At 45.4% G+C, this 26062-nt stretch overlaps 1 protein-coding gene across 5 annotated transcripts in view; it reads left to right on the top strand.

The window, feature by feature from the left end:
- TIAM1 (TIAM Rac1 associated GEF 1) overlaps positions 1 to 26062 on the top strand; it is a 459371-nt gene that overhangs the window by 367144 nt on the left and 66165 nt on the right. For all 5 annotated transcript variants that reach the window (XM_006053559.4, XM_044939649.2, XM_044939642.2 and 2 more), the window contains 3 exons: positions 4888 to 4969; positions 12879 to 12965; positions 18629 to 18853. In XM_006053559.4, the coding sequence (XP_006053621.4) occupies positions 4888 to 4969; positions 12879 to 12965; positions 18629 to 18853 (394 nt within the window). The remainder of the gene's footprint in view (positions 1 to 4887; positions 4970 to 12878; positions 12966 to 18628; positions 18854 to 26062) is intronic.

The following is a 26062-nucleotide window of genomic DNA, read 5'->3' on the forward strand; positions in this document are numbered from 1 at the left end:
TGATGAGCATAAATAATATTTTGAGATATTAGCAGCAACTAGAATGTGGTGTAAAAAGAACTGTGATTTCTGGTTGTGACAAGGTCACAGACACACTGCTCACGTTGCCGTGTTTGTTGCTTCCGTTCATTAATAATTGAAGGAAATGCTACGTTTCAGTTACAGGTTAGTGAATATAAAAATTTCAGGCTTTTTCAGCATCCCAGTTCACAGACCCCTCGAATTATATCCATACATCCATGGTTTCCAATCTTTGCTTTTGGCCATTAAGCTGGGTGAGATGTCATTCCAGGGCAGAGGGTTTCTAAACACACGATGTTCTGGATGCTTTTTGAGATTTTACAGATATTTTACTTATTGACCCTTACTGAACAAGCATCAGACCACTCATGGCTAATTGGTTTCCATAACCCACCTCCATTGTATTTCCCATGGATGAATGAAACTCACAGACGTTTAGAGTCCTGTCCTGAAAAGTGACTCATTCATAGATGACTGTCCCAAAACATCTTATTCTCTGCTATTGTTTTGTCAAAAATTCTTGAGTTAGAAGATAATATTTATTGGCAAAAATGTGCACTGTATTTTAAAGATCTTTTTTTGAGGGGGGGGCATCTAGTAGATTTATTTTGTGGGGCTGAGGATTCCTTTGCTTAAGAAAAGCCATGAATAGTCTTCTACTTATGTATTATACATACCTGCTTTGCTAATTATGGGCTTCCCTGGTAGCTCAGCTGGTAAAGAATCCACCTGCAATGCAGGAGACCCCAGCTCAATTCCTAGGTCAGGAAGATGACCTGGAGAAGGGGAAAGCTACCCACTCCAGTATTGTGGCCTGGAGAATTCATGGACCATATAAAGTCGGACACAACTGAGTGACTTTTTGCTTTCACTTGCTAATTATGTTTTAATATAAGCAATACCCGCTTGGCTACTTTTTCATAATTAGTTGGTTATTGGGTCCAATCTGTAGACTGATAATAAATATGGAGGCACTGGTTTTTTTGAAAACCCATAATTAAATATGTTTTTCTTAAAAAGACAACTAGGAATAGAGTTTGCAACAACCCTGATCAATCGATCGATTGATTCATCCAGCAAATATTTATTTAGCGTTTGTTATATGCCTGGCACCATGCTAGCTGTTCTAGGCACTGAGAGCAACAGGAAAATTTCTACTCTTTATGAAAAATACATCCAGCTTGTGAAGACAGATATAAAAGCATGTAAATATTTTTGACAGGTAAATGGGTAGTATTTCCAGGGATGCTAAGTGCTGGGAAAGAAAAGGTTAGGACATGAATGGATAGAGAAAAATGGACATCTGAAAGTGATCCTGCCGCTCCTTTTAGACATGACGTTTGAGCAGGGTGGTGAGTGAGGTGAGAAAGTGAGTCACTGAGGTATTTAGGAGGAATGTGTCCCAGGGTCAGGGAACAAAGCCCGGCAGGGCCTGGCAGGGGAAGGGGGTGGTGGTGGAGGTGGTTTACTGTGTTTGAGTAGCATCAGTAGGGAGGGTGAGTGGGGGGTTGTGGGGTGTTGAATTCAGGAGGTGAGGGAGAAGGGGAGCAGGAGGGCTTGTCAGGCCCGAGTGAGAGGTGAAACCCCAAGAGACAAGAGCTTTATTTGACTCCTGTCTTAATAGGCTCACTGCGGCTAGCATGTGGCCCACGAGCCTTGGGGAGGGGGCTGGGAGAGCTGGAGCCTGGTGAGCTGTCCTTCAGGCAGTGCATGATAGGGGCTTGGACCAGGCGCCCCACGAAGACCTGGTAAGAAATGAATGCGATATTCACTCGACAACTCAAGTTCCGGGGTAATCAGATCATTTTTTAACATCTGATGGTCTTTACTCTGGTTTTCGAAAAGAAGGATAATATGCATCATTGTTGATTTAATAGCATAGGGAGTGTGTGTGATACTTTTTGCTAAAGATATGTTTAAAACTGTGGAATTTCAAAATTTCTGGTGTCAGATATTCTGATTGCATCAAAAATGTATTTTAAAGTGCAGATCCTTCTTGAAATTTTACATACTTTAGAGATTTAAAAAATCCAGTTTTTGTTCACCTGGCCTAAGGACCACACAGTGAAGGGTCCAGTATTATACAAAGTTACTGTCTGAGACTGGTGAAGAAACACAAAGACTTTCACACCAATTACAAAGAAGAGTAGGAGGCAATATTGAGAGAATAGGAAAGCTTATTTACGAAGCTAAATTCCCACTGGATCTGTAGAAAGCCATTTGGAACTTTCCGGAGATGACTAAAACAAATGGTGATATACTGCCACCTAGCGGGGAGAGTTTGGCTTTCAAGGAAATTGAAAAAAATCAAACTAAGGTTCCAAAGAAGTTGAAGTAATAAGTAGTACATTTCATAACATTTTACTGAGCATTCCATGACATTGTAAAATATATCATAGCGTTGATTATCTTTGGTAAAGGTATAATTTTGGTGACTGTATTTTCTGAACTAAAGATCAGTGTTAGAACTGATGTCTTCTAAATGAAGAATGCACTGGTATGGAACTTTTTCTGAAGAATATAGACAGAAAATGATATTAAGTTATGCCCCCAGCACTTTGCATTTGATGGAAGTTGCATTAAATTAGGGTGTTCTAGAGGCTCTGGGCTTGTAGGGTCAACATTTCCAGCCCCTCTTCCACCCCAGCCTCTTGGCTTAGCCTGTTTCCAGGCTCCTGATTCCTAAGCATTCAGCTCACCTCTCCTACCTGTCAACTGCCCTAAGAAAGTGAACAGAAAGAAACCTGTGTTTTTTTTTTTTTTTTTTTTTCATACTTGGCATGAATGAAATTATTCCTGGACAAATGACTAAGATGGGAGCAAGTTTAAATAATCACTGAGACTTCTCTTCAGTGCTCAAGAAGAGCTTTCTCTTATTGACTTTGGCTCAAAAGAGATTTTCCTTTTGAAATTAAAGACAGTTTAAAAAATTCCATATGAGCCTTTGACACATTTATTTGTTTTGGAACGTCTATCATAAATTTTCAGAGATGGCCTTTGGCTTACTTACCTCGGGATTCCCTGGTGGCTCAGATGGTAAAGAATCTGCCTGGAGTGCGGGAGACCCAGGTTCGATCCCTGGGTCAGGAAGATCTCCTGGAGTAGGAAATGGCAACCCTCTCCAGTATCTTTGCCTGGAAAGTTCCATGAACCCTGGTGGGCTACAGTCCCTGGGGTCACAAAGAGTCTGACACCACTGAGCGACAAACACTACTACTACTTGCTTACCTAAGAAATAAGATTTTTGGGGGGGTGTGGGGGAATATAATTGGTTTACAGTGTTACGTTGGTTTCTGCTCTACAACAAAGCGAATCAGCCATATGTATTTATATATCTCCACCCACCCCCCTTCCCACCCGCCTCGGTCATCACAGAGCACCGAGCTGAGCTCTGTGCTACACAGCAGCTTCCCACCAGCTATCTGTTTTACACACGGCAGTGTATATATGTCAATGCTCACTCCCAATTCGTTCCGTGGAAGTAAGGCTTGTACCCTTGACTGTGGTACCCCTGAGTTCCACCAGGAGGCAGTCGCGAGGCACTATAGTGTAGCGGGGAGCACTTCAGCGCTGAACCTGCACTTCAAATCCCAGCTCTGCCCAGGCTGGCTTTCTGATCTTAGGAAAGTACTTTCTCTACTCCTTTTTCTCTTCCTTTGTAAAATAGGGGTCACATTTGTCTCATAGAGAACATGTGAAGGGTGAGAACACATGGTAAATAAAACCTTCGTAAGTTATGGCCCATGATGATGCTAAGTCCAGACACTGAAACGTGAAAGTGAAAGTTGTTCACGTGTGCGACTCTTTGTGGACTATAAAGCTCATGGGATTCTCCAGGCCAGAATCCTGGAGTGGGTAGCTGTTCCCTTCTCCAGGGGATCTTCCCAAGCCAGGGATCAAACCCAGGTCTTCCACCTTAGAAGGCAGAGAGCCAAAGAATTGATGCCTTCAAACTGTGGTGCTGGAGAAGACTCCTGAGAGTCCCTTGGACAGCGAGGAGATCAAACCAGTCAATCTTAAGTGAAGTGAAGTGCAAGTCGCTCAGTCCTGCGACTCTGCGACTCCATGGACTATAGTCCATGAATTCTCCAGGCCAGAATACTGGCGTGGGTAGCCGTTCCCTTCTCCAGGGGATCTTCCCAACTCAGAAATCAAACCCAGATCTCCCGCATTGCAGGCGGATTCTTTATCAGCTGAGCCACAGGGGAAGCCCATCAAAATGTGAAGTATCAATTAAATTAATTGAAATAAAAATTCTTAATAAACCACCAATTTCTCTTATCTCTTTTCCCATTTTTTCTTGGGTTTCCAAGAGATTTGATTGATTTATATACTTAAGTTTTCTCAATACTTTTGTATAATTCAGTGACTAGAAGAGAATATTGTTGTTTATATGATTTTTTGTCTGTTTCAGTGCTGTAATTTTTCTCTGCATATTGTGGACTTTTTGAGCAAAAATGGCATATGAACAGAAGCACAGGGATTTCTCCTATTTCTGTGGATTCTATATCAAGATCTTTATAACCTCTTCTTGTTGTTAATGTTTTTCCCTAGTACTAGAGATTTTTGATTACCTTAGCATTATTTTTCAGGTCTGTGATAGATGTAGGGTGGGAAAAAATTGTATATACAGACTATGCCAAGGAATCATTAGGAAACTGGAACTGTAGCTAAATTTGGGAATATAAGTTTTTAAAAGTTTCCACGTTAAGTCTTAATGGGGTCAGTTCAAGAAAAAATACTGGGATGTGATGAGAATTTGATGTCAAGTGTCAGTTGTGAAAAAATAGATTTACAAATTGATGACTGTTTCTAATAAGTTATTTATAATGTAGTCCTAATTAGGTTTCTCTTTGTCATTTTCAGCTGTACAAAGAAATTGAAATTTGTCCAAAAGTCACTCAGAACATCCAGATTGAGAAGTCAGATACAGCTGGTGATAATTATGGTATGTTTATTTTTCTTTGATCTTTGGTGTTCTTCACGTGAAAACAATTCCTGCATAAACATGTACTTATTTACAATTCAATAAAACCTTTGGGGTCCATTTAAAACAGATAACCCATCTGGCTTCTGTGCTTTGCAGCTCAGCCAAACTGAGGGGGGAAATAAAAAAGATATTTAACCTCCGGATGATGAAGACTTTAGCTTTAAATTTGGTAACTTTAATCTTCTTGGTTTTCCTGTCATAAAAAAGGAGTGGATTTATTGAGAATAGATTATTTTATATTATAATGTAGCCTAGTAATGAAGAAGGGCTTCCTAGGTGGCTCAGTGGTAAAAGAATCTGCCTACCAGGATAGGAGACATGAATTTGATCTCTGGGTCAGGAAGATCCCCTGGAGATGGAAATGGCAATCCACTCCAGTATTCTTGCCAGGAAAATCCCATGGACAGAGGAGCCTAGTGGGCAACAGTCCATGGGGTCGCAAAAGAGTCAGACACAACTGAGTAACTGGACAGCAATAACAAGTAACGAAGAAATTATCCCTTCGCACGTCTATCCCCCAGAAATGTATTGTTCTCCATCCCTCACAGATGATGTTAAAGGAATTTACTTTGATGTGAGTTGGGGTGCCCTAGACCATCCTTAGGTTTGCCGATTCACTGAGAAGACTCACTGCACTTACAGTCGTGTTCACGGCCACGATTTATTACAGCAAAACTATGCGAAATAACATCAGTAAGAGGGAGAGGCACGTGGGGTGAGGTGCTCGGACACCAGGCGCAAACTCCCAAAAGTCCAGCCCAGTCACATGGCAAGCCCACAGTTCCCTTAGCAGCGAGCTGAGACGATGCGTGTGAACTACGCTGTCCGGTAGGAGGTTTGTTAGGGATTCAGTGCCCAGGGTTTTGGTTAGGAGGCTGGTCCCAGAGGCACCCTCTGCCCCGCATGTACCAGGACTCCAGCCTTCCAGGAGGAAAGCGGTGTTTGGCGTAACCTACACTGTCTGTGCAGAGTTTTAGACACAGTGAGCTCCATCAGGGTGTTGGGAACCCTCCCAAAATCCAAGTTCCCAGATTTCAGGCAGGAGTCAAAGTTGTAAGCAGGCCTTTTTTCAAAGAGCAGCAGTCAGGCCCGCTCCGTTAGGGCTTTCCTACACAGTTGTCCAATTCTGGTGTAGTTAAAGATGGGATATTTTCCATGGATTCCACACCGGTCTGCTTAGCATTAGCCTTGATGACTTGGACAGCCGCAGAGTTGCTGCTTGAGTACAACATGTAGGGAAACCCATACTCTACCGGGGTAGATTAGCCAGGCGGGGCGAGGTTAGCTGAGGCAGTGGCAGTCGCCAAAGCCCCCTGGCTCCGAACAGTGGAGTTCTTTCTGCTGTTCACCCTGCCGCCTTTGGGTTGGCCGCAACCCTTTCTCTCTGTTGTCCTCACACCAGGACCTAGGCCTGGAGCAGCTTCCACATGGGAACCTTGTCTGTTCCTTGGCAGAAGGCAAAGAGGGGAGGTGGTGAACCAGCCACTGGCTCATTCCCAGTATACTCTTCAAAGCAAGTGACTGGAGCCAGGGATTGGGTGGGTAGGCAGGGAAGTGTAGGCCTACAGGGTGCTGGAAAGAAGGAGGGCTAGGGGAGTTTCCTGGTGGTTAGGAATCTTCCTTGCAATGCAGGGGATCCTGGTCTGATCCTTGGTCAGGGAACTAAGATCCCACACATACAGGGCAGTTAAACCTGTGTGCCACTAGAGAGCCTACCTGCTGTGACAAAGACCCGGTGTGGCCAAAGAAATACATACATTTTTTTTTTTTTAAAAAAAGAGAAGAACTAGAAAACCATAAAGAAGGCTGAGTGCTAAAGAATCGATGCTTTTGAATTGTGGTGCTGGAAAAGACTCTTGAGAGTCTCTTGGACAGCAGGGAGATCAAACCAGTCAATCCTAAAGGAAATCAACCCTGAATATTCATTGGAAGGATTGATGCTGAAGCTCTAATACTTTCGGCCACATGATGCGAAGAGCTGACTCACTGGAAAAGACCCTGGTGCTGGGAAAGATTGAGGGCAGGAGGAGAAGGGGGTGACAGAGGATGAGATGGTTGAATGGCATCACCAACTCAGTGGACATGAATTTGAGCAAGCTCCAGGAGATGGTGGAGGACAGAAGAGCCTGGTGTGCTGTAGTCCATGGGGTCTCAAAGAGTCGGACATGACTTAGCAACTGAAGAACAACAGAATATCTGGTGAAAAGATACAAAGTTTACTGCATATGCTTGCTTACCATTTCTCTCTGAATTAACTTATTGGGCTTTTTTAGCATTGGAAAATCCCATGGGCTGAGGAGCCTGGTAGGCTGCAGTCTATGGGGTCACACAGAGTTGGACACGACTGAGCGACTTCACTTTCATGCATTGGAGAAGGAAATGGCAACCCACTCCAGTGTTCTTGCCTGGAGAATCCCAGGGACTGGGGAGCCTAGTGGGCTGCCGTCTATGGCGTCGCACAGAGTTGGACACGACTGAAGTGACTTAGCAGCAGCAGCATTTGAAAATCTACAGACCCCTTACTGGGCAGCAGCACCTTCAGTATTCCTCTGTAGCCTCTCCCGCAGGCAGAGGCTTATTTGAACCTCTCAGGCCACTTTGACTGGAGTGCTTTGTCCTAATGAGGAAAACCTAACTTCTGACCCCTGGCCACTTGACTTATACCTTCATGCTATTTTACTTCTTGACCTTAAAACGAAAGACATCATCAAGCTAGCACATGTTTTTGATGGCAAGGGATAAATGTGTCTGAAAGGCTTATTATTGTAGCAGAAGTGTGACCTCAGTAATAAAAGCAGTCATCGGTAGCAGTGCTACACATAAGTGTCTGGGTCCTCCGAACTGAAATGCACCATGTCAGTTACTCTTTTCTCTCTGGTTTATTTGATTTCTCTTGGGTAAGAGAGGAACATAGCAAAAAGCAAGAGAGCTGAGTTTCAAAGTCCTTGGAGTCAAACTCCAAGATGGACTGGTTTGGGGGCCTCCGAAACAGAAATGACCTAAAACTACTATATTTTTATGTTATTGTTCAGTTGCCAAGTCATGTCTGACTCTTTGCTATCCCATGGACTGTATAGCCCATGAGGCTCCTCTGTCTTTGAGATTTCCCAGGCAAGAATACTGGAGTGGGTTGCCATTTCTTCTCCAGGGTATCTTCCCATAACAGGGATCAAACCCATGTCTCTTGCGCTGCAGACAGATTCTTCACCAGTGAACCACCAGGGCAGCCCATATTTTTATATTTAAAAAAAATTTATTTCTTTAAAGTTATTTCTATTTTTTTGGCTTTGCCGCATAGCCTGTTGGATCTCAGTTCCCCGACCAGGGGTCAAACCCACGCCCCTTGTAGTTGGAGTGCAGACTCTTAACCACTGGACTGCTTGGGAAGTCGCTATACTTTTTATTAAAGTGACTGAAGTAGTTGCAGAACCTGTTTCCGTTTCCACACTGAAGGGGTTACAGGGCATCAGAAATCAACCCAGAAGGTACAGTCAGCTGTGCTTCTCACATGACCTGACATAAAGAAGCAGGGGTCCTGTCCTGGACCTCCCCTGCTTTTGTAAATGAAAAGTCCCATGCTTGGAGGGTGTGGTGGTACCAAACGATGAGTTTCTTGATGCTTAGTCTTGCTTTCTACCCTTATATTGCTGTCAGTTGCATCCTGTCTGTACTAGTTCCTGGACTTCACCTGGGACAGCCTCCAGTTCAGTTCAGTTGCTCAGTCATATCCGACTCTTTGAAACCCCATGGACTGCAGCACGCCAGGCCTCCCTGTCCATCACCAACTCCCAGAGTTCACTCAAACTCATGTCCATTGAGTCGGTGATGCCATCCAGCCATCTCATCCTCTGCTGTCCCCTTCTCCTCCTGCCCCCAATCCCTCCCAGTGTCAGGGTCTTTTCCAATGAGTCAGCTATTTGCATCAGGTGGCCCAAGTATAGGAGTTTCGGCTTCAACATCAGTGCTTCCAGTGAACACCCAGGGCTGATCTATAGGATGGACTGGTTGGATCTCCTTACAGTCCAAGGGACTCTCAAGATGCATAGCTCATAAGCTCAGCTGACCCATTTATTCTCAGTGTCCAGTTCACATTGGCTTAGGTGTTTCCACAGAAGTTACAGAGTCCCCCGGCCCTAAGAGACCTGAGAGTCTCTGACCTCAAAGGTACTAAGGAGTCTAAAGTCAGCCCATCTTTCTCTGACATTTGCATCTAAGAGCAGCTTCCTGCTATACATCAATTTCACTGCATGTAAGTTACTAGCACACATCAGCATACAAACCAGATACTGCTTTCTATTGTAGAACACTTCAGGGAGGAAAATATGACTTAATAATCCCACTGACGAAACAAATGGAAAGATTTAGCACTTGCCTAATTTCTCATCCTTCCCTCCACCTCAGCCCTCAGGACTCTCTCAGAGCTTGTTGTTAAAGTTAGTTCACATAGTTTTGTAATAGACTAAGCATGATCATGTAGGCAGCCTTGAAGTGGAAGAATGCATCATTTCAGCAACTGAGTATTTGTTTTTCTCTGGGGACTTCTTAGACTAGTAGATTTTTGGTCTTGCGTCCCCTCTATGTCAGCAGGCATGCCTGCTCAGTTGCTAAGCCATGTCCAGCTCTTTGCGACCCCATGGACTAGAGCCCACCAGCCTCCTCTGTCCATGGGGTTTTCCAGGCAGGAATACCGGAGTGGATTGCTATTTCCTCCTCCGGGAGATCTTCGCAACCGGAGGTCAAACCCACACCTCCTGCGTTGTCTGGCAGGTTCTTTACCGCTGAGCCACCCGGGAGCCCCCTTCTCTCTGTCAGTGGAGTCTACGTTTTTCTCACTTTCTCCGTTTCACTGTGTCCTGGACTCTGGTTTTGAGTCCATGTGTTTTGTTTACTGTGTTGTCATGATTTTTCTTTGGTCCTCAATTTCGGTATGAAGAAGCTTCTGGTTATTCAGGAAATGAGTCTGTCTTTTCGGTTTCTTTGCTTAGTTTTAATCACCTCCTTCATTTTCATGACCATATGTCACTCGGGGTGCCTCCTGGTCTCTGTAACTCGAAGCCTTTCGGTGGGGTGGGCGCGTTGGCTTTGTATGGACTAACTCCTTCTGTTTCCTGTGGCCATCATTTTGGACTGTATTACATGTGTTTTCTTGGAATTAGATTGTTGCTATCCTTAAAAAACTAAAAATAGAACTACCCTGTGCTGTGCTGTGCTTGGTTGCTCAGTTGTGTCTGACTCTTTGAGACCCCATGGACTGTAGCCCACCAGCCTCCTCTGTCTATGGGATTCTCCAGGCAGGAATACTGGAGTGGGTCGCCATGCCCTTTTCTGCGGGATCTTCCCAACCCAGGAATCAAACCTGCTCTCCCACATTGCAGGCAGATTCCTTACTGTTTGAACCATCAGGGAAGCCCAAGAATACTGGAGTAGGTAGCATCTCCTTCTCCAGGAGATCTTCCCCACCCAGGAATCAAACCAGGTTCTCCTGCATTGCACGTGCATTCTTTACCAACTGAACTACCAGGGATCCAGCAGTCCCACTCCTGCTTATATATATCTGGAAAAATGAAAACTCTGATTCAAAAAGATACATGCACTGCAGCGTTCATAGCCACAGTACCTACAATAGGAGAGGAGCCTGGTGGGCTGCCGTCTATGCGGTCGCACAGAGTCGGACATGACTGACTCGACTTAGCAGCAGCAGAGATACAATGAAATAATACTCAACCACGAAAAAGAACGAACTATTTCCATTTGTAGCAACATGGATGGGCCTAGAGAATATCATGCTTAGTGAAATAAGTCAGACAGAGAAAGACAAATACAATATGATATCGCTTATATGTGGAATCTAAAATCTAATACAAATGAACACACATTTGTTACTGTAGGAAATGGTTAAAATTCCCACCTACCCCCCAGTGTGCAGACTGTTGACCTCTTGAAATAGAGACTGCTCCTTGGGCCTCTTGACACCTTTAGTGGTAAAGAAAGAAAGCAACAAATGAATACCTCAGCCTTCTGCTCTGACTCTGCTTTAAGGTGACTTGCTGTAGGCTCTCAACACATCACCTCTCCGGACATTGTGTTCGTTTTATATTTAATAGAAGAAAATTTAAATTAGAAGTATAGTTAAAAAATTTGATCTCAGCATTTTATAAAATGATAGCATTTGAGAAAGGAAATGCCTGTATTTTAATGGATTCTATTCATCCTTTCCCTGATATAGTCCTTGAATCTGTGTCTATTCTAACAGATAAAAGGAAAAGAAAATCTCTGTTGAAATGCAGATAAATACCACTGTGTTAAGGCTAATGTCATTTAAGGCTCATGTCTAAATTATCTTTATCTGAGTAGAACTTAGTTTTTGGATATTCTCTCTTTCATTTTGGCTGTGTTGGGTCTTTGTTGCTGTTCGGGTGCTTTCTCTAGTTTTGAAGAGCGGAGCTACTTTCTAGTTGTAATAGACAGGCTTCTCATTGGGTGGCTTCTCTTGTTGCAGAGCACAGGCTCTAGGCAAGCAGCTTTCCACAGTTGTGGCTCCCAGGGTTAGTTCCTTGAGGTATGTGGGATCTTTCCAGACAAGAGATTGAACCTATGTCCCCTGCATTGCACGGTGGATTCTTAACCACTGGACTCCCGGGGAAGCCCTGAGTGGGACTTCTTGAAGAGTCTTCTGAAAGTTAGAAGTTGCTGTAAGAATGGAATTTAAAATAAGAGACTAAAATAAAGACTCTGGAAAGTCCTCAGGGGTGAGCTTGTCTTGTTCTCTATCCGAGGGAGTTATGGTCCCCTCGTGGGTGATGGCATTTGGAGGTTTTGCCTGCCTGTGGGTATCTATTTCCTGGTTCTGTGAATGGTACAAAAAAAAAAAAAAAAAATGTGTTCATTTGACACAGTCTGAGAAGTCTCAGTGAATCCCTGGGCCCCAGTCCATTAATTAATTATTCTATTTTGTTCTTTGCTTTTTTTAAAAAAACCACTATGTTTTTCTCTGCCTAAGCCTTATTTTTCTCCCAGAGCAGAAACCATGTCTGATATTTATAGTTGCATTAATTTCCATTGCCCTTTTAGTATTATCTGGCAAAGTATTTTATCCTGAGGGAAAGTAGGTTTTGGTGGTGGACTTTCCATTGATTGATCAGAAAGAGTTTTATATGAGAAACAGAAGTGACCAAGGCTTGTAGCCATGGGATTGGGAGCACTTAGAACTTCAGATCCTTGTTCTGCCTTGTTTTTTGAAGGATGCCACAAAGCCCAAGGTTAATTAACTAACTGAGCTCTGGAAGCCTGGATTAGTATAAGATAATCTTATGATCTGACACTAGGAGAATGTGCGATCCATCAGTTTCAAAATGAAAAGGATTTGTAAAATGTGTTGTTACGTATCCCCATTTGCAGAATTTTACTAAATTAAAGCAGTGTCCACACAGCACTATGAACACACATGGTACAGGTGTTCTGTTCTGACATGTCCTAGGACATAGATTGACTAAAAAAAAAGGTCAAGGGGACCAAAATGAGATAAGCTAACTGTTTCTTTTTTGTGTGGCAGAAAGAACAGTGAAAAAAAAGCAAAACTGTGGCATTAACTATCAAGCAAGGCAAAAAACAAGGTCATTTTTTTCCACTTGAGTTGATAGTTGGTTATATGGAGATAGATGTACTTGGTAATATTAATTTTTATTGTGGCTTCATTTAGAGTTGTCTAAAAATACTTTTTTCTGCTTTATGACACAGTACAGACAAGGAAAGACCATAACCCCAAACAGTGAGCATGCCAGGCTCACCCCGGATTCTCTCTGTCGTTTGCTCCACATTCAGGGTATGAGTGTTACCTGCTGTCTTACCCTGCTGTCTCTGTTTCCAGGATTTTCACTTTCTTCTGTGGAAGAGGATGGTGTTCGAAGGCTCTACGTGAATAGTGTAAAAGAAACTGGCTTAGCTTCCAAGAAAGGTAAGTTATTAACCATCTTGTCTTGACTTGTCTGTCTTCAATTCCCTTTTGGATTTCTCTGGTTGGTGAATGAGAAAGATCAGCTCCAAATGTTCACCTCTAAAGAGTATTTAAATGTTGTCTCAGTGAAAACACTTCCAGGGAATACGAGTATTTTTTCCATCAGCTCAATTGTGCAAGGAATGTTGCCTTCCTGGATTTTAAATCTAATTCTGAGCCCATTTCCATGGGGTTGGTGGAAAATTCCCTTTGAATCAGAAGGGGTTGTCTTTCCCTACCATCTGGGGTGGAATGAAGGTCTTGGGGGTCTGGTTGGAGCTGCTCGGGAAGACCCCTTTGTGTTTTGGTGCGCACTGCTCAAAGCTGACACTGATCTTCAGCTTAGCTTGCAAAGCTCCTTCATGTTCTGTTACTGCCATTCATGGGGGGATCTTTGTAGGAGTTGAGGTCCTTGGGGTTCAGGATCTAGACATCTTGCCCTCTGTAGAGAGCTCTTGTCTGCTATACCCGCCTGCCCCTCTACAAGAACTGCTACTACTGTCTGTCTAGGCTACCTGTGGAACCCCAGCACTCCATCCTTTTTCTACTGAGAAAATCTTTTCATCCTAGATTTTCTTTTTGGCTTCCTACGTTAGTTTCCTAGGACTACAGGAACAAATTACCACAAACTGGGTGATTCTAAACAACAGAAGTGTATTCTCAGACAGATCAGGAGGCTAGAAGTTTGAAATCAAGGTATTGGCAGGGTCATTTCCTTCTGAGCCCCTGCAGGAAGAATCTCTTCCATGGTTCTCTCTAGATTCTGCTGGCTGCTAATAGTCCAGGGCATCCTTGGCTTGTAGCTGCATCACTGATTCCTTCTCTGTTCTCACAGGGTGGTCTTTCCTGCGTGTCTCCCTGTCTTCAGATGACATTCACCAGTCACTGGGTTTAGGACTCACTCTACTCTAGTATGGCTTCATCCTGACCTCATTACACCCGCAGAGACCCTATTTTCAAATAAGGTCACATTTTGAGTGGACATGACTTTTTGGGGAGACATTCTTGGGCTTCCCTGGTGACTCAAGTGGTAAAGAAACTGCCTTCAATGCAGTAGACCCGGGTTCAATCCCTATGTCAGGTAGATCCCTTGCAGAAGGAAATGGCAACCCACTCTAGGATTCTTGCCTGGAGAATTCCTTGGACAGAGGAACCTGGTGGGCTACAGTACATGGGATTGCAAAGAGTCAGAAACGACAGAGTGACTAACTTTCTTCTCGCTTTTTCTTCAAGTTACTATACTCATTATAAATGAGTTGGGCAGGTAGGTAGGGCTTAAACTCCACCTTCATTTCATTCTTCTTGCTATGGAATTTTGGCTTCTTTCAGGCAGTGGCAAATTCACACCCACTGAATGTACAAGTCAGTTCTGCTTGGACGTGATGCTTGTGTCTAGTTCTGCTCAGGGACGGCTGGATGGAGGACCTGGGAACGGATGGAAGGCAGACTGACCTTTCTCCCTCCTTCCCTGTGCTGGGGCAGCTTAGTTCTGGGTGTTCAGCTGGCGGGGCCCCTGTGCTGCTGACCTAGCCCTGTGTTGTCAGCATCAGAGAAGTGCTCCCTGCAGTCTTGGCCCTGCACAGAGATGACAAAGGTGTGACCCATGGGAAATAAAGTCCAAGTAACGTACCCGCCGCTAACTGCCACGGATGTGACTGTTGTTCATTTTCCTTCCATGTTTTCAAGACCAGAGGCAGCCAGCTTGGTTCCCTCACTGAGGGTATCTCAGCTAAGAGCAGAGGTGGTGGGGTTTATTCCCCTTTGAACCCCACACTGATTTTGATCTCTTTCATCTCTGCAGTAACTGTGCTGGGTGCGGGGGTGGGGAAATACGCGGCCCTGGTTTCAGTCACATCCTGTTTTAGTCCTTTGAATCCAAGAACCCTGGTGGTAGATGAAAACAACCGTTCAGTGCTGCAACCCCCTTGCCCCCTATGACGCTCTTCTCTACAGATGCAAGAGGGATGTCCATTCGTCCACGTGGGTATCAAACCATCCCAGTACCCGGCCTGCAGAGGGCTGTGTTGGGAGAGAGATTTGGGGTTGTGGTGGTGGTTCAATTGCGAAGTTGTGTCCAACTCATTGTGACTCCAGAGCACGCCAGGCTCCTCTGTCCTTTACTATCTCCTGGAGTTTGCTCAGCTTCGTGTCCCACGAGTCAGTGATGCTATTGTGGCACTTGGGGTATTTGATGTTAAAATGTAGCCTCTATGTGAAGGTGATGGAGAGCTAGCCGGTGTTGGAGAGCTCCCGGTGGACCATACAGACTCTGATGATAAAACATCCTTCTCCTTCAGCTTCCATTCTCCATTTAGCCTCCTTCTTTATAGCCAGCCAAAGGAGTTCGTGATATTCGTTGTGTTACAGCTGCTAAGTCTTTTCCAAATTTGACCCTTGCAGATCCTTCAACAATTCATTAGAACATAGAATAAACTCTGGTCATTGCCCTCTGGACACCATCCCGATGCCAGTGTTTCTTAAAATGACCAGAATGTGGTGCGCACCAAGGGGAGTCTGGTGGCTTGCAGCCTAATTAGAACTGAATATTCTGATCGTTCATTGAGCCTACACTTTATTATTGTTAGCCACCATGGGCTTTTGGCCGGGAATGGGCTGATGATTAGTTCCCATATTCCTGCTCTCTCTCTCTCTCACCCTCTGCTCCGTGTTGGCTCTCACGTTGACTGTCCTTGTAGAACTGACTTTGGAAACCAGAGTGTGTTTACACATGTCTCTGTTCATCTTGGGCCTGTTGTTCTGCTCTCGGAATCCTCTGAGGTTGTGATCAGGCATCTTTTATTGCTGCCATCTAAGTGTCTTCCTGATGGCTCCATAAGACAGAGCCTGGCTGAGAAGGCCATGGGCTAGAACTCTCTAGACAGATGGCATATTTCACAGGTTTCACCTGTGGGCAAGTGGGGAGTATTTTTGAGTAGGCTCAAAATGAAAAACAAAGTTTTCCTCTTTCTGCTACCAAACATTAATAATGAGAGTTACTGTCTGTTGAATATCTTCAACATGCCAAGTGCAACGTGAGGAGTTCTACATGGATTATTTTGTTTAATCTCAATTAAACCCTTACCAGTATTCTTGCCTGGAGAATGCCCATGGACAGAGGAGCCTGGCGGGCTACAGTCCATGCGGTCGAAAAGAATCTGACATGACTGAGCTGCTAACATAGTTTCTTCAGGAAACAGAACTGTTTTCTGCCGCAGTTCTGGAGGACAGAGTCTGAAGCCAGGGTGTCTGCAGCGCTGGGGTCCCTGGGAGGCTCTGGGGGGGTGGTGCGGGTCGGTGGGTAGGGTCCTTTCTTGCCTTTTCCTTCATCTGGTGTTTGCTGACTTGTGGCCGCATCACTCAGTCTCACTCTCCGTCCTCCCCTGACTTTCTCCTCTACTTCCTGTGTCTCTCTTTTGTGTCTGTCCCACAAGGATGGTTGTCACTGGGTTTAGGACCCATCAGATAATCCAGCATGGTCTGATCTCAAGAGCTTTTACTGAAATACAGCTGCGGAGATCCTTTCCCCAAATAAGGTCTCATTCCCAGGTTCTGGAACACGGACATACTTTTTCAGGGGGTACCCTTTAACTTGCTATACACTCGTATTCAAACAGTCAGACAAACCTAGAAATTCTTTTTTAAAAGTTATTTAAAGAAATAAATTTATTTTTTGGCTGCATGGCTTGTGGGCTTTCGTTCCCCAACCAGGGATTGAACCCAGGCCCTTGGCAGTGAGAGCGTGGCGTCCTAACCACTGGACCACCAGGGAATCCCAGCCAACCTAGCGATTCATTTTAAAAAACAAAACAAAACTTGCAGATGTTTTGAGTTTTTGTCTTTTCTTGTTTTCCTCCTTATATTACGGCCTCTGATGCCTAACCAAAGGACTTGTCTCCAAGAGAAGACTTCAAAGATGGCAGCTGCCTTTCACATGTGGACGTTTGGTATTTTCAATTCAAATGTTGTAACGCCAGGATCTTTCGCCTAGAAGTGGAATGGTTAGTGTCCTAGAATTCCACCTCTGGCATGGAGAGAAACATTCTCATTTCTCTCCCATTGTCTTCTCACCCGTGATGTTTCTTCGAGTATTTTTATGACAGAGGGTTGATTTCAAGTGTTTTGGAAACCTGAGTAAAGCTGGCCTAGAGGTGTGACCCGGTGAAGCGGGGAAGTGAGAACTTCTCTGCGGAATCAGAGTGAGACTTGCAGACGCCCGAGGGGCTGTGGGGCTTCGCATTGGGTGAAGATCATCCTTTGCCTTTGCCCTTCTTCGGTCACTCCCTTTTTACAGATTTGTTTTTCCACATTAGTCTTGAAAATAGGAATCATCCTCTTTCCTTCTTCTTAGCTGAAAGGACCCCGTGTTTTGTCTCCTGTTCTCCCCTAACCTCTCCCTTTCTCACACGGCTGCAAAGTTCTTCAAATGTCAGGCAGACCTGCCCTGAGTCAATCATAAGTTCCTGTTCTCCGAGGCTGGGCTGCTTCACGGCTGCTCCTCTGGGTCCCAAGCTCTGGCAGCCCCCCAGAACGCTTTGCAAAAGTAGCAGAACCTCTCGGGACCTTCAGAAGGCCACTCACCCCAAGGTTCTGATGTCGTTTTATATAAAAGGTGGTGGTGGTTCAGTCCCTCGGTCGTGTCCCACTCTTTGTGACCCCATGGACTCTAGCCCGCCAGGCTCCTCTGCCCATGGAATTCTCCAGGCAAGAATACTGGAGTGGATTGCCATTTCCTCTTCCAGGGGATCTGCCCGACCCAGGAATCGAACCTGAGTCTCTTGCATTTCCTGCATTGGCAGGTGGATTCTTTACCACTAGGACCACCCGGGAAGCCCATATAAAAAGGTGGTTGGGGGGGAGGACAGGGTGTGGGGAGCAAATATGATTGCATTTGGTTCTGTAAACTCTTATCCCTGAATGTGTTTGGAATGAGATGACCTTCAGTGATTGTAGCTGAGGAGACGCCTGCATTTTGTTTCCATAGCAACGATTTTTAGGCTTTAGCTGACTGTGCACACATGTCCACAGTAGACAAGCGTGTACATGGCACACTCATTGCTGAAATCAGGGCCCATTGCCATGTTTCCCCTCGAAACAGTGGGACAACAGCTAGGATAGAACACATGGGCTTCCCCGGTGGCTCAGATGGTAAAGAATCTGCCTGCCGTGCAGGAGACCCGGGTTCGATCTCTGGGTTGGGAAGATCCCCTGGAGAAGGGCATGGCAACCCACTCCAGTATTCTTACCCAAAGAATCCCATGGACAGAGGAGCCTGGCAGGCCACAGACCATGGGGTCACAAAGAGTCAGACAGGACTGAGCGGCTAACAGCAGAGCACATAGATTCAAGAAGGGGTACGGTTGTTTGGTCGGTGTGTTCAGGGCAGCTCAGGCCTGCTGTGACATCCCAGTCTAGAACCTTCCAGAACCGAAGCCCACGTGGTCACCTGAGGAGCCCCCTGGCTCACGCCAGCTTGTGTGCAGCAGCGGCACCTCTAACAGGCGAGCTTGGTGTGCCCTTTAGAAGCAGGGCTCCTCTGCTGCTGCGATCTGATTCGACGCTGCTGCTGCTTTTATGTGTGTGTGTGTGTGTGTGAGATTAAACATTTTTCCATCTCGCGTTGGCAGGCCTGAAGGCGGGAGATGAGATTCTTGAGATCAATAAGCGGGCTGCAGGCACCCTGAACTCCTCTGTGCTCAGAGATTTCCTCACACAGCCGTCCCTGGGCCTCCTGGTGAGGACCTGCCCCGAGCTGGAGGGAGGAGCAGAGCTGCTGGAGAACCCGCCCCATCGGCTGGACGGCCCGGCTGACCTCGGCGAGAGCCCCCTCGCCTTTCTCAGCAGTGACACAGGTATGGCTGTGCCCTGGGGTGCCCCTCGCGGCTTGCGTCTTTCTGTGGATTTCCTGCATCTGGCAGGTCCTGTGAGATGCCTCAGGAAGATGAACAGATTACTGAGCTCCCACGTCGAGGTGTAAAGGGGCTGGGAACTTACATGCTGGTGGAACTGCCGCTTGGCTGCAATGGAAAGCTCTGTGGTCCTGCTGCTGTTTGTCCTCTGGGGGGAAGATAAGTAGATGGAGGCTACTGTCTCTCGATTGTGGGTGGAGATGTAGAGACGCTGGACTGCCAGGAGTCACTGAAGATGCTGGGGCTTTGGTCCTGCCCCTGCTTCCACGGCACCATCTCCTATATCGCCCCAGTCCTGTGTTTCCTTGTGTGGAAGGGGAGAGGATGTGGACTGAGAAGCCCTGAGTGGAAATATGCTCAGAGCTGGTGTTTGGTCTGCTTTTCCCTGGGGCTCTTCTGACCTCGAGTCTGGAGATGAGCCCATTGGCAGAAACCCCCTCCCCTGCGCCATCTGCTGTTTTTCCTGTTTATACCTTTCCTTCCTCTCCCTCTGACAACCTTATGCTCACTCTAGAAAGAGCAGCTTGGATGCGACCTGCCCCAGGAAGCCTTCTGGGACCCCCACCGAGCTCCATCCTCTGGCTCCCCAGACATCTTTCACGTGGGCTCTCTTCCTGCAACACTGTTCTTGCTTGCGTCTCTCCATCTCCTGAATTTGTTTCCTGGGACTGGGCTTAGAGCTTTTTCACTTTTAGGTGCTCATTCTTGTTCGGCAGGAGAATCTGTGAACAAGCCCACAGGTGAATAGATACGGCTCTCGCTTAATCTCGCCGTGATCTGTTCTAGAGCTGGGGTGGCTTTTAGTAAGCTGGGACTGGGGACTTATTTTTAAAAGTTGGGTTAAAAAAGGTCTTCCTTTCCCACCTCTGAGTGTAGGTACTTTGAGTATTCTTGTTTTGCAAAGTCCCTTCTGAAGCTCAGTCGATAAGAATAGATCACACCAGCTGCCTGCTGATAGTTCATCCTTTTATCGAGTGGTTCCCTGGGAGAATTTGACAAGTTGAGTCTTGAGAGAATCAATCCCAATCACTTGTAGTACCCATTCGCCCATCGTATCTTTAAGAAAGCATTCCAGGGAGCTGTGTACCTTTTTGTTTGTTTGTTTGTTTAATTGAAGTATAGTTGAATTACAGTGTTGCATTACTTACCACCATACAGCAAAGTGACTCAGATATATCTATATGTAGCGTGAGTGTAGCGTTAGTCCTGTCTGGCTCTTTGTGACCCCATGGACTGTATAGCCTGCCAGGCTCCTCTGCCCATGGAATTTTCCAGGCAAGAATACTAGAGTGGGTTGCCATTTCCTACTTCAGGGGATCTTCCCAACTCAGGGATTGAACCCATGTCTCCTGCATTGGCAGGCAGATTCTTTACCATTGGGGCCACTTGAGAAACCTAAATATATAGGAGGCCTGGCGTGCTGCAGTCCATGGGGTCACAAGAGTTGGATATGACTGGGTGACTGAGCAACAACATATGTACATACATATACATATATATATACACACATACATATATAACATATACGTGTATATATATATATATTCTTTTTCATATTCTCTTCCATTATGGCTTATCACAGGATATGGAATATAGTGCCCTGTGCTCTATAGTAGGACCTTATTGTTTATCCATTCTGCATATGCCTGTTTGCATCTGCTAATCTGAAACATCCACTCCTACCCTCTCGCACCCTCCTCCCCTGGTGGAAGATAACCACCAGTCTCTTCTCTGTCCCTGATTTTGTTTCTATTTCGTAGATAGGTTCATTCATATCGCATTTTAGATTCCACATATAAGTGATATCAAATGGTATTTGTTTTTCTCTTTCTGACCAGGGAGCTGTGTATGCTTAAATGATAGGGAATGAATACCACGAAGGCTGTTCTTTTACGTGACCACAAGATGGCAGGCTCAACCCCATAAAACTTGGTTCACAGTGGTTTCTGTCAAATGACCCAAGTGAGGCGTGTTGGGTTATATTAGGTTATTGAAAGGATTTTGTAAGGTCTGGGTGTACATACTACAAATCACAGTGTGTGCTCAACCATTTTTTGGATATTTTCTCCTGTCTCAATTTTTCCTGTAGGTTATGGGTATAAAGTAAGTGTTGGCAAATTAAGATGCACTGGCCAAATCCAGGCTATAGCCTCTTTTTATAAATAAAGCTTTATTGGAACACAGTCACACCCATTCACTGATGTTTTGTCTCTGGCTGCTTTCCCATTTCAGTGGCAGATTTGAGTAGTTATGACTGGGATGCATGGTCTGCAAAGCAGAAAATACTATCTGGCCCTTTACAGACCTCTCATATAAAGTGTGAAATTGCTCATGATTTGTTCCTTTAAACACAATCACTGTTTTGATGTATTTCTTTCTTTTGAGAAGAGATTTGTGTGTGTTTCTGTGTATATGCATATACACAGTTTGTGAAGTTTTAAGACTTTTTATTAAAAATTTTTTTATTTTAAAGATGTGTTTGTACATAGGTGCCTGTTTTGAGAATATCTGGGTATATTCTGTGTACATAGCTTTACCATGTCCACAGCTGACCATACATCCTCCTTCAGACCAGATGCCTTTGAAATCTGTGTGCTAAATATACTGAACCTAATGTTGTTTAAGAATTGATGCTTTTGAACTTGTGGTGTTGGAGGAGACTCTTGAGAGTCCCTTCAACCACAAGGAGGTCCAACCAGTCCATCCTAAAGGAGACCAGTCCTGGGTGTTCATTGGAAGGACTGATGTTGAAGCTGAAACTCTAATACTTTGGCCACCTCATGCGAAGAGTTGACTCATTGGAAAAGACCCTGATGGCGGGAGGGATTGGGGGCAGGAGAAGAAGGGGACAACAGAGGATGAGATGGCTGGTTGACATTACCAACTTGATGGATATGAGTTTGAGTGAACTCTGGGAGTTGGTGATGGACAGGGAGGCCTGGAGTGCTGTGATTCATGGGGTCACAAAGAGTCGGAGAGGACTGAGCGACTGAACTGAACTGAATGTTGTTTAAACCCCATTAAAACTTTTTTATTTTGGAATCATTCTTAGATGATTTATTTATTTGTTTGTTTCCAAATCATAACTGGGCTTCTCTGGTGGCTCAGACAGTAAAGGGTCTGGCTACAATGCAAGAGATCTAGGTCCGATACCTGGGTTGACAAGATGCACTGGAGAAAGAAATGATAGTCCATTCCAGTCTTCTTTCCGGGCGAATCCCATGGACTGAGGAGCCCCGAGGGGTACAGTTCATGGGGTCACAAAGAATCGGACAAGACTGAGTGACACACACACACACACAGAAATCATGTCTTGGAATCTACATTTAAGTATTTGCTCTTAAGAATTAAGCTGGTTGCCGAATGTTACATTGTTGACTGTGACATGCTTCTGTCCTCGTGCTTTAACATTCTAGTGTAGTTCTTTGTTCTTTTAATCGCTTCACCTTTTGCTATTTTGTAGTGATCAAAAACCCTTCAGAATCAACTGCGCTTGGTCAAGTTAGATAATCAACCTGGTTCAGAAATACAGCATGAAGGTAAAGTCACAGTGTGGGTTTCCTGGATGTTTTCTAAGTTGGTTTCAACATTATTAAGTTCCAGGAGCATTCTCAAACGCTCTCAGCAGCTGCAGCTCCATCCCCGTGGCCAGAGGGAAGCAAGACACTCAGGCCCCCACCTGGGTCCCAGCCTGTTTGCGTTCTGGTTGTTACCATTTCCTTGTCCGCATTTAACAGTGGAAGATAAAAGAGGGGGCGAGTAAACAGGATAAAACAGCCTGAAAGATGGTCCACAATGAAGCAGAGATAAAGCAGTGTCCACAGACAGCTGCAGTGACGATAGAAAACAACGGAGAAACTGTGGACTATAGCCTTAGTCTAAATTTAGAAGTAACTAAAAATAAGAAGCATCCTGAGTGACAGAGTTGAGATTTGATGCGGAGACCATTTTAGGGTGGTCATAGTGAATGTGAGGCCACGTGGACAGAGGGCCTGGCTGTGTCCACAGGCACCCCGGCTGCTGCCTATCTGCAGGAGGTTTTACCTGGTGAATCGCCCCTTGTAGCAAGTCCAAGTCTGCAAGCTTGGCCCTGATCCTGCCCTGAGAATTCTTGATGGAAAGATGTAATTAACTTTCAGGACTGGATTCTTTGTGAAGCCTTTTTCATGGAGAGGTTTGTTTCCTCGATGTAGAAACCTCACTGCCTAATGGCTTAAGTGGGCTGTGGAACCAGGTTCCTTGGGAATGAGTCCCATGTTGATCTTTATTAGCTTCGTGACTTTGAACAGATTATGGTTAATCTGTGCCCCGTGACCTTGTGCCTGCAGTCGGGATCATGCCACGCTACTATCAAATGAGGCTGTTGTGAGGAATGATTGAGTAATTAAAGTGTTCAGAATAAGTCCTAGGAGGTGCTCATTGAATACGCTTTCAAAGCACAGTGTCTTAAAGGTGATGGGAAGGTTCTCTGACTTGTAACCAGGGGCTGCTGGGTGTTATTCTCCTCACTACTCTACTCCACTTCTGTCTACACCAGGATATTATCTGAGAACTGTGTTTATGAAGTATACTTAAAGCAGTTTCCTTCCCTGGGTAGAAAGAAGTAGATTCTACTGTCTAGATGCTGAGACCGCAGGGCCCCTTTTCAGAAATAGTGATTCCCTTGGTCTGGGGCAGGGCTTGGGTATGCATTTGTTAGGGTTCGTGGTTGCTTAAAAACTTTCAGGTGGTTCTAATGTGCTGTCAAGATGGGAGGTTACTCTCTTAGGTCACCAGCTCTCTCCTTGGTTCTTGGTCCTGTTTTTTGTCTGTGTGAAATGGTAAGATGATTGGAATGTTACGGCCCCATGCAGACCATAACTGGGGTGTTTGTGGATAACTTTCTGTTGTCTGCTTCATTGAGATTTTTGTAATGACAACCTGTTAGGTGATCTTCTTTATCCTCCCCTTCCTCAGTATGGGAAGGACACTTCCCAGTATGGGTTGCTGTGTTGGTTTGGAATGTCAGGGACTGGAAAATAGATCCCATCCTCGGGGTTCCCTCTAAGACTCAGTTTCCATTCTTGGCCACTGGCCATCCATGTGTCTTTGTGGAAATCTGCCTGGGGCTATTCTTCATCTTTTTTTTTTCTCAACAGTTGTTTAGGTCCATACCGGTATGAAAATGGGGGAAAGGAGGTCCAGACAGAAAGCTTGTTGCTTCAGTGGCTCTTGTTTTAGAAAGAGCCTTGAAGTGAAGGGGAAGCTGGCATGCTGCTACTGCTAAGTCGCTTCAGTCGTGGCCAACTCTGTGCGACCCCATAGACGGCAGCCCACCAGGCTCCCCCATCCCTGGGATTCTCCAGGCAAGAACACTGGAGTGGGTTGCCATTTCCATAGGAAGTTGCAAAACTTTAGTTTCTTTGAGCGTCCCAGAAAGTCTTTCTCATGCTCCTGTGTGATTTATTTTGAATTATGATCTCATCTGGTTCTGCTGCCATTTCGGACCAGAAAATTCTTTGTGGTGGTGGGCTGTTCTCAGCCTTGATGTTAGCAGTTTTCCAACAAACCACTCTCAGCTAGTCCTTATAACCCTCTTCCCCAAATTGTGTCAATCAAAAATAATCTTCAGACATTGCTAAATGTTCTCTCAGGGTGAAAGCTTTCCAGGTGAAACCACTGGCCTGGTTTATTAGAATGTAAACCTTTACTCCTCAGTTAGCAAAGTACTATATGAACATCAATATAGGAAAGCAAATCTAATCTAAAATAATTTTTGAAATAACTTTGATAAAACAAAAGCCCCTGATATCATGCCAGCTATAAGAATTATAATTCAGAGGGCATCCCTGATGTCTTTCCAGGACTTCAAAACGTCTGTCTCTCTTACTTTAAGTTCTGTCCTTAAGGGTCAAGTACATTTGACTTTTGTGATGGAGGCAGCTTGGCTTTATCATCCCTAAAATTCACTTGACCAGTTGGCATAAAACAGGTGCCCTTGCTTAGATCAGCAAATAGTTTATGATATTACAATGAAAGGCTTCCCTGGGGGCTCAATGGTAAAGAATCTGCCTGCCAAAGCAGGAGACACGGGTTCAAGCCCTGGGTCAGGAAGATCTCCTGGAGAAGGAAATGGCAACCCACTCCAGTATTCTTGCCTGGGGAATCCCATACACAGAGGTGTCTGGCAGGCTACAGTCCGTGGGATCGCACAGCATCAGACACTACTAAGCGACTAATCAACAGTTACAATGAAAGCTCAGTGAACTAACAGTGTTAGTCACACAGTCGTGTCCAACGCTTTGTGACCCCATAGACTGAAGCCCGCCAGGCTCCTCTGTCCATGGGATTCTCCAGGCAAGAATATTGAAGTGGGCTGCCATTGCTTCTAATTTGAAAAATGGTCTTTCCAGAAGTTGAGCTGGGTGGGTTAAGTGGCTGTGGCCCGCCCTAGCCCCTACCTGTTAAAGGCAGTTGGGGTAAGCCTTGGGTTTGGAGAGTCAGCCCCCTGGATCTGATGCTGAGTGGAAAGATGGCCATCTGTGGTGGGCACCGGGAGCCCACCTGCAGTAAGTAGATTAAGCAGCCTTTGCTGTAACAGGAAAGGCTTCTGTGGTAGCCAGGAGAGTCAGGGCATCTTGGTCAGAGTGGGGGAAGCCGTTAGCCTTCTTTGATTTGCCCAGCAGTGCAGGCTTCCCTGCTGTGCCCGTGAAGTGCAAGGTTCTGTTTCTGGTTGACGTTCCACACACATTGTCTGCAGCTCCATTCTGCAGACAGCCGGGAGGGGGGGCGACACAGAGAGAGGAGCCGCCCAGACTTGTCTTCCTGCAGGCAGGCAGGGTCGTGTTCTCCAGACGCACAGATAGCCAGGTGCGCAGGGCCTTCGAGGTGTCTGCTGGGAAAACGTGGAACCGTGTGCATTTTGTAAACTGCCGTGTGCGATGCCTACTGTCACCCAGCACAGGGCCCGCTCCCGAGCGCCCTGCTGGGGAAACCCCAGAGCCTGGTCGTGCCTTCCGGCTGGTGCTGATTAATGACACCATCAAGCCCTGTGTGTGGAAAAACAGTGTTGCTTCGGAGATGAAACGCCTCCATTTGTATAATTTTAAAGAACATTAGTGGATTATAGTTTGAGTTTCACAACAAGCTGATAGGATTGGGAAGAACTATATG

Source organism: Bubalus bubalis, chromosome 1 (assembly GCF_019923935.1).
Source record: "Bubalus bubalis isolate 160015118507 breed Murrah chromosome 1, NDDB_SH_1, whole genome shotgun sequence".
NCBI classification, from domain to species: Eukaryota; Metazoa; Chordata; class Mammalia; order Artiodactyla; family Bovidae; genus Bubalus; species Bubalus bubalis.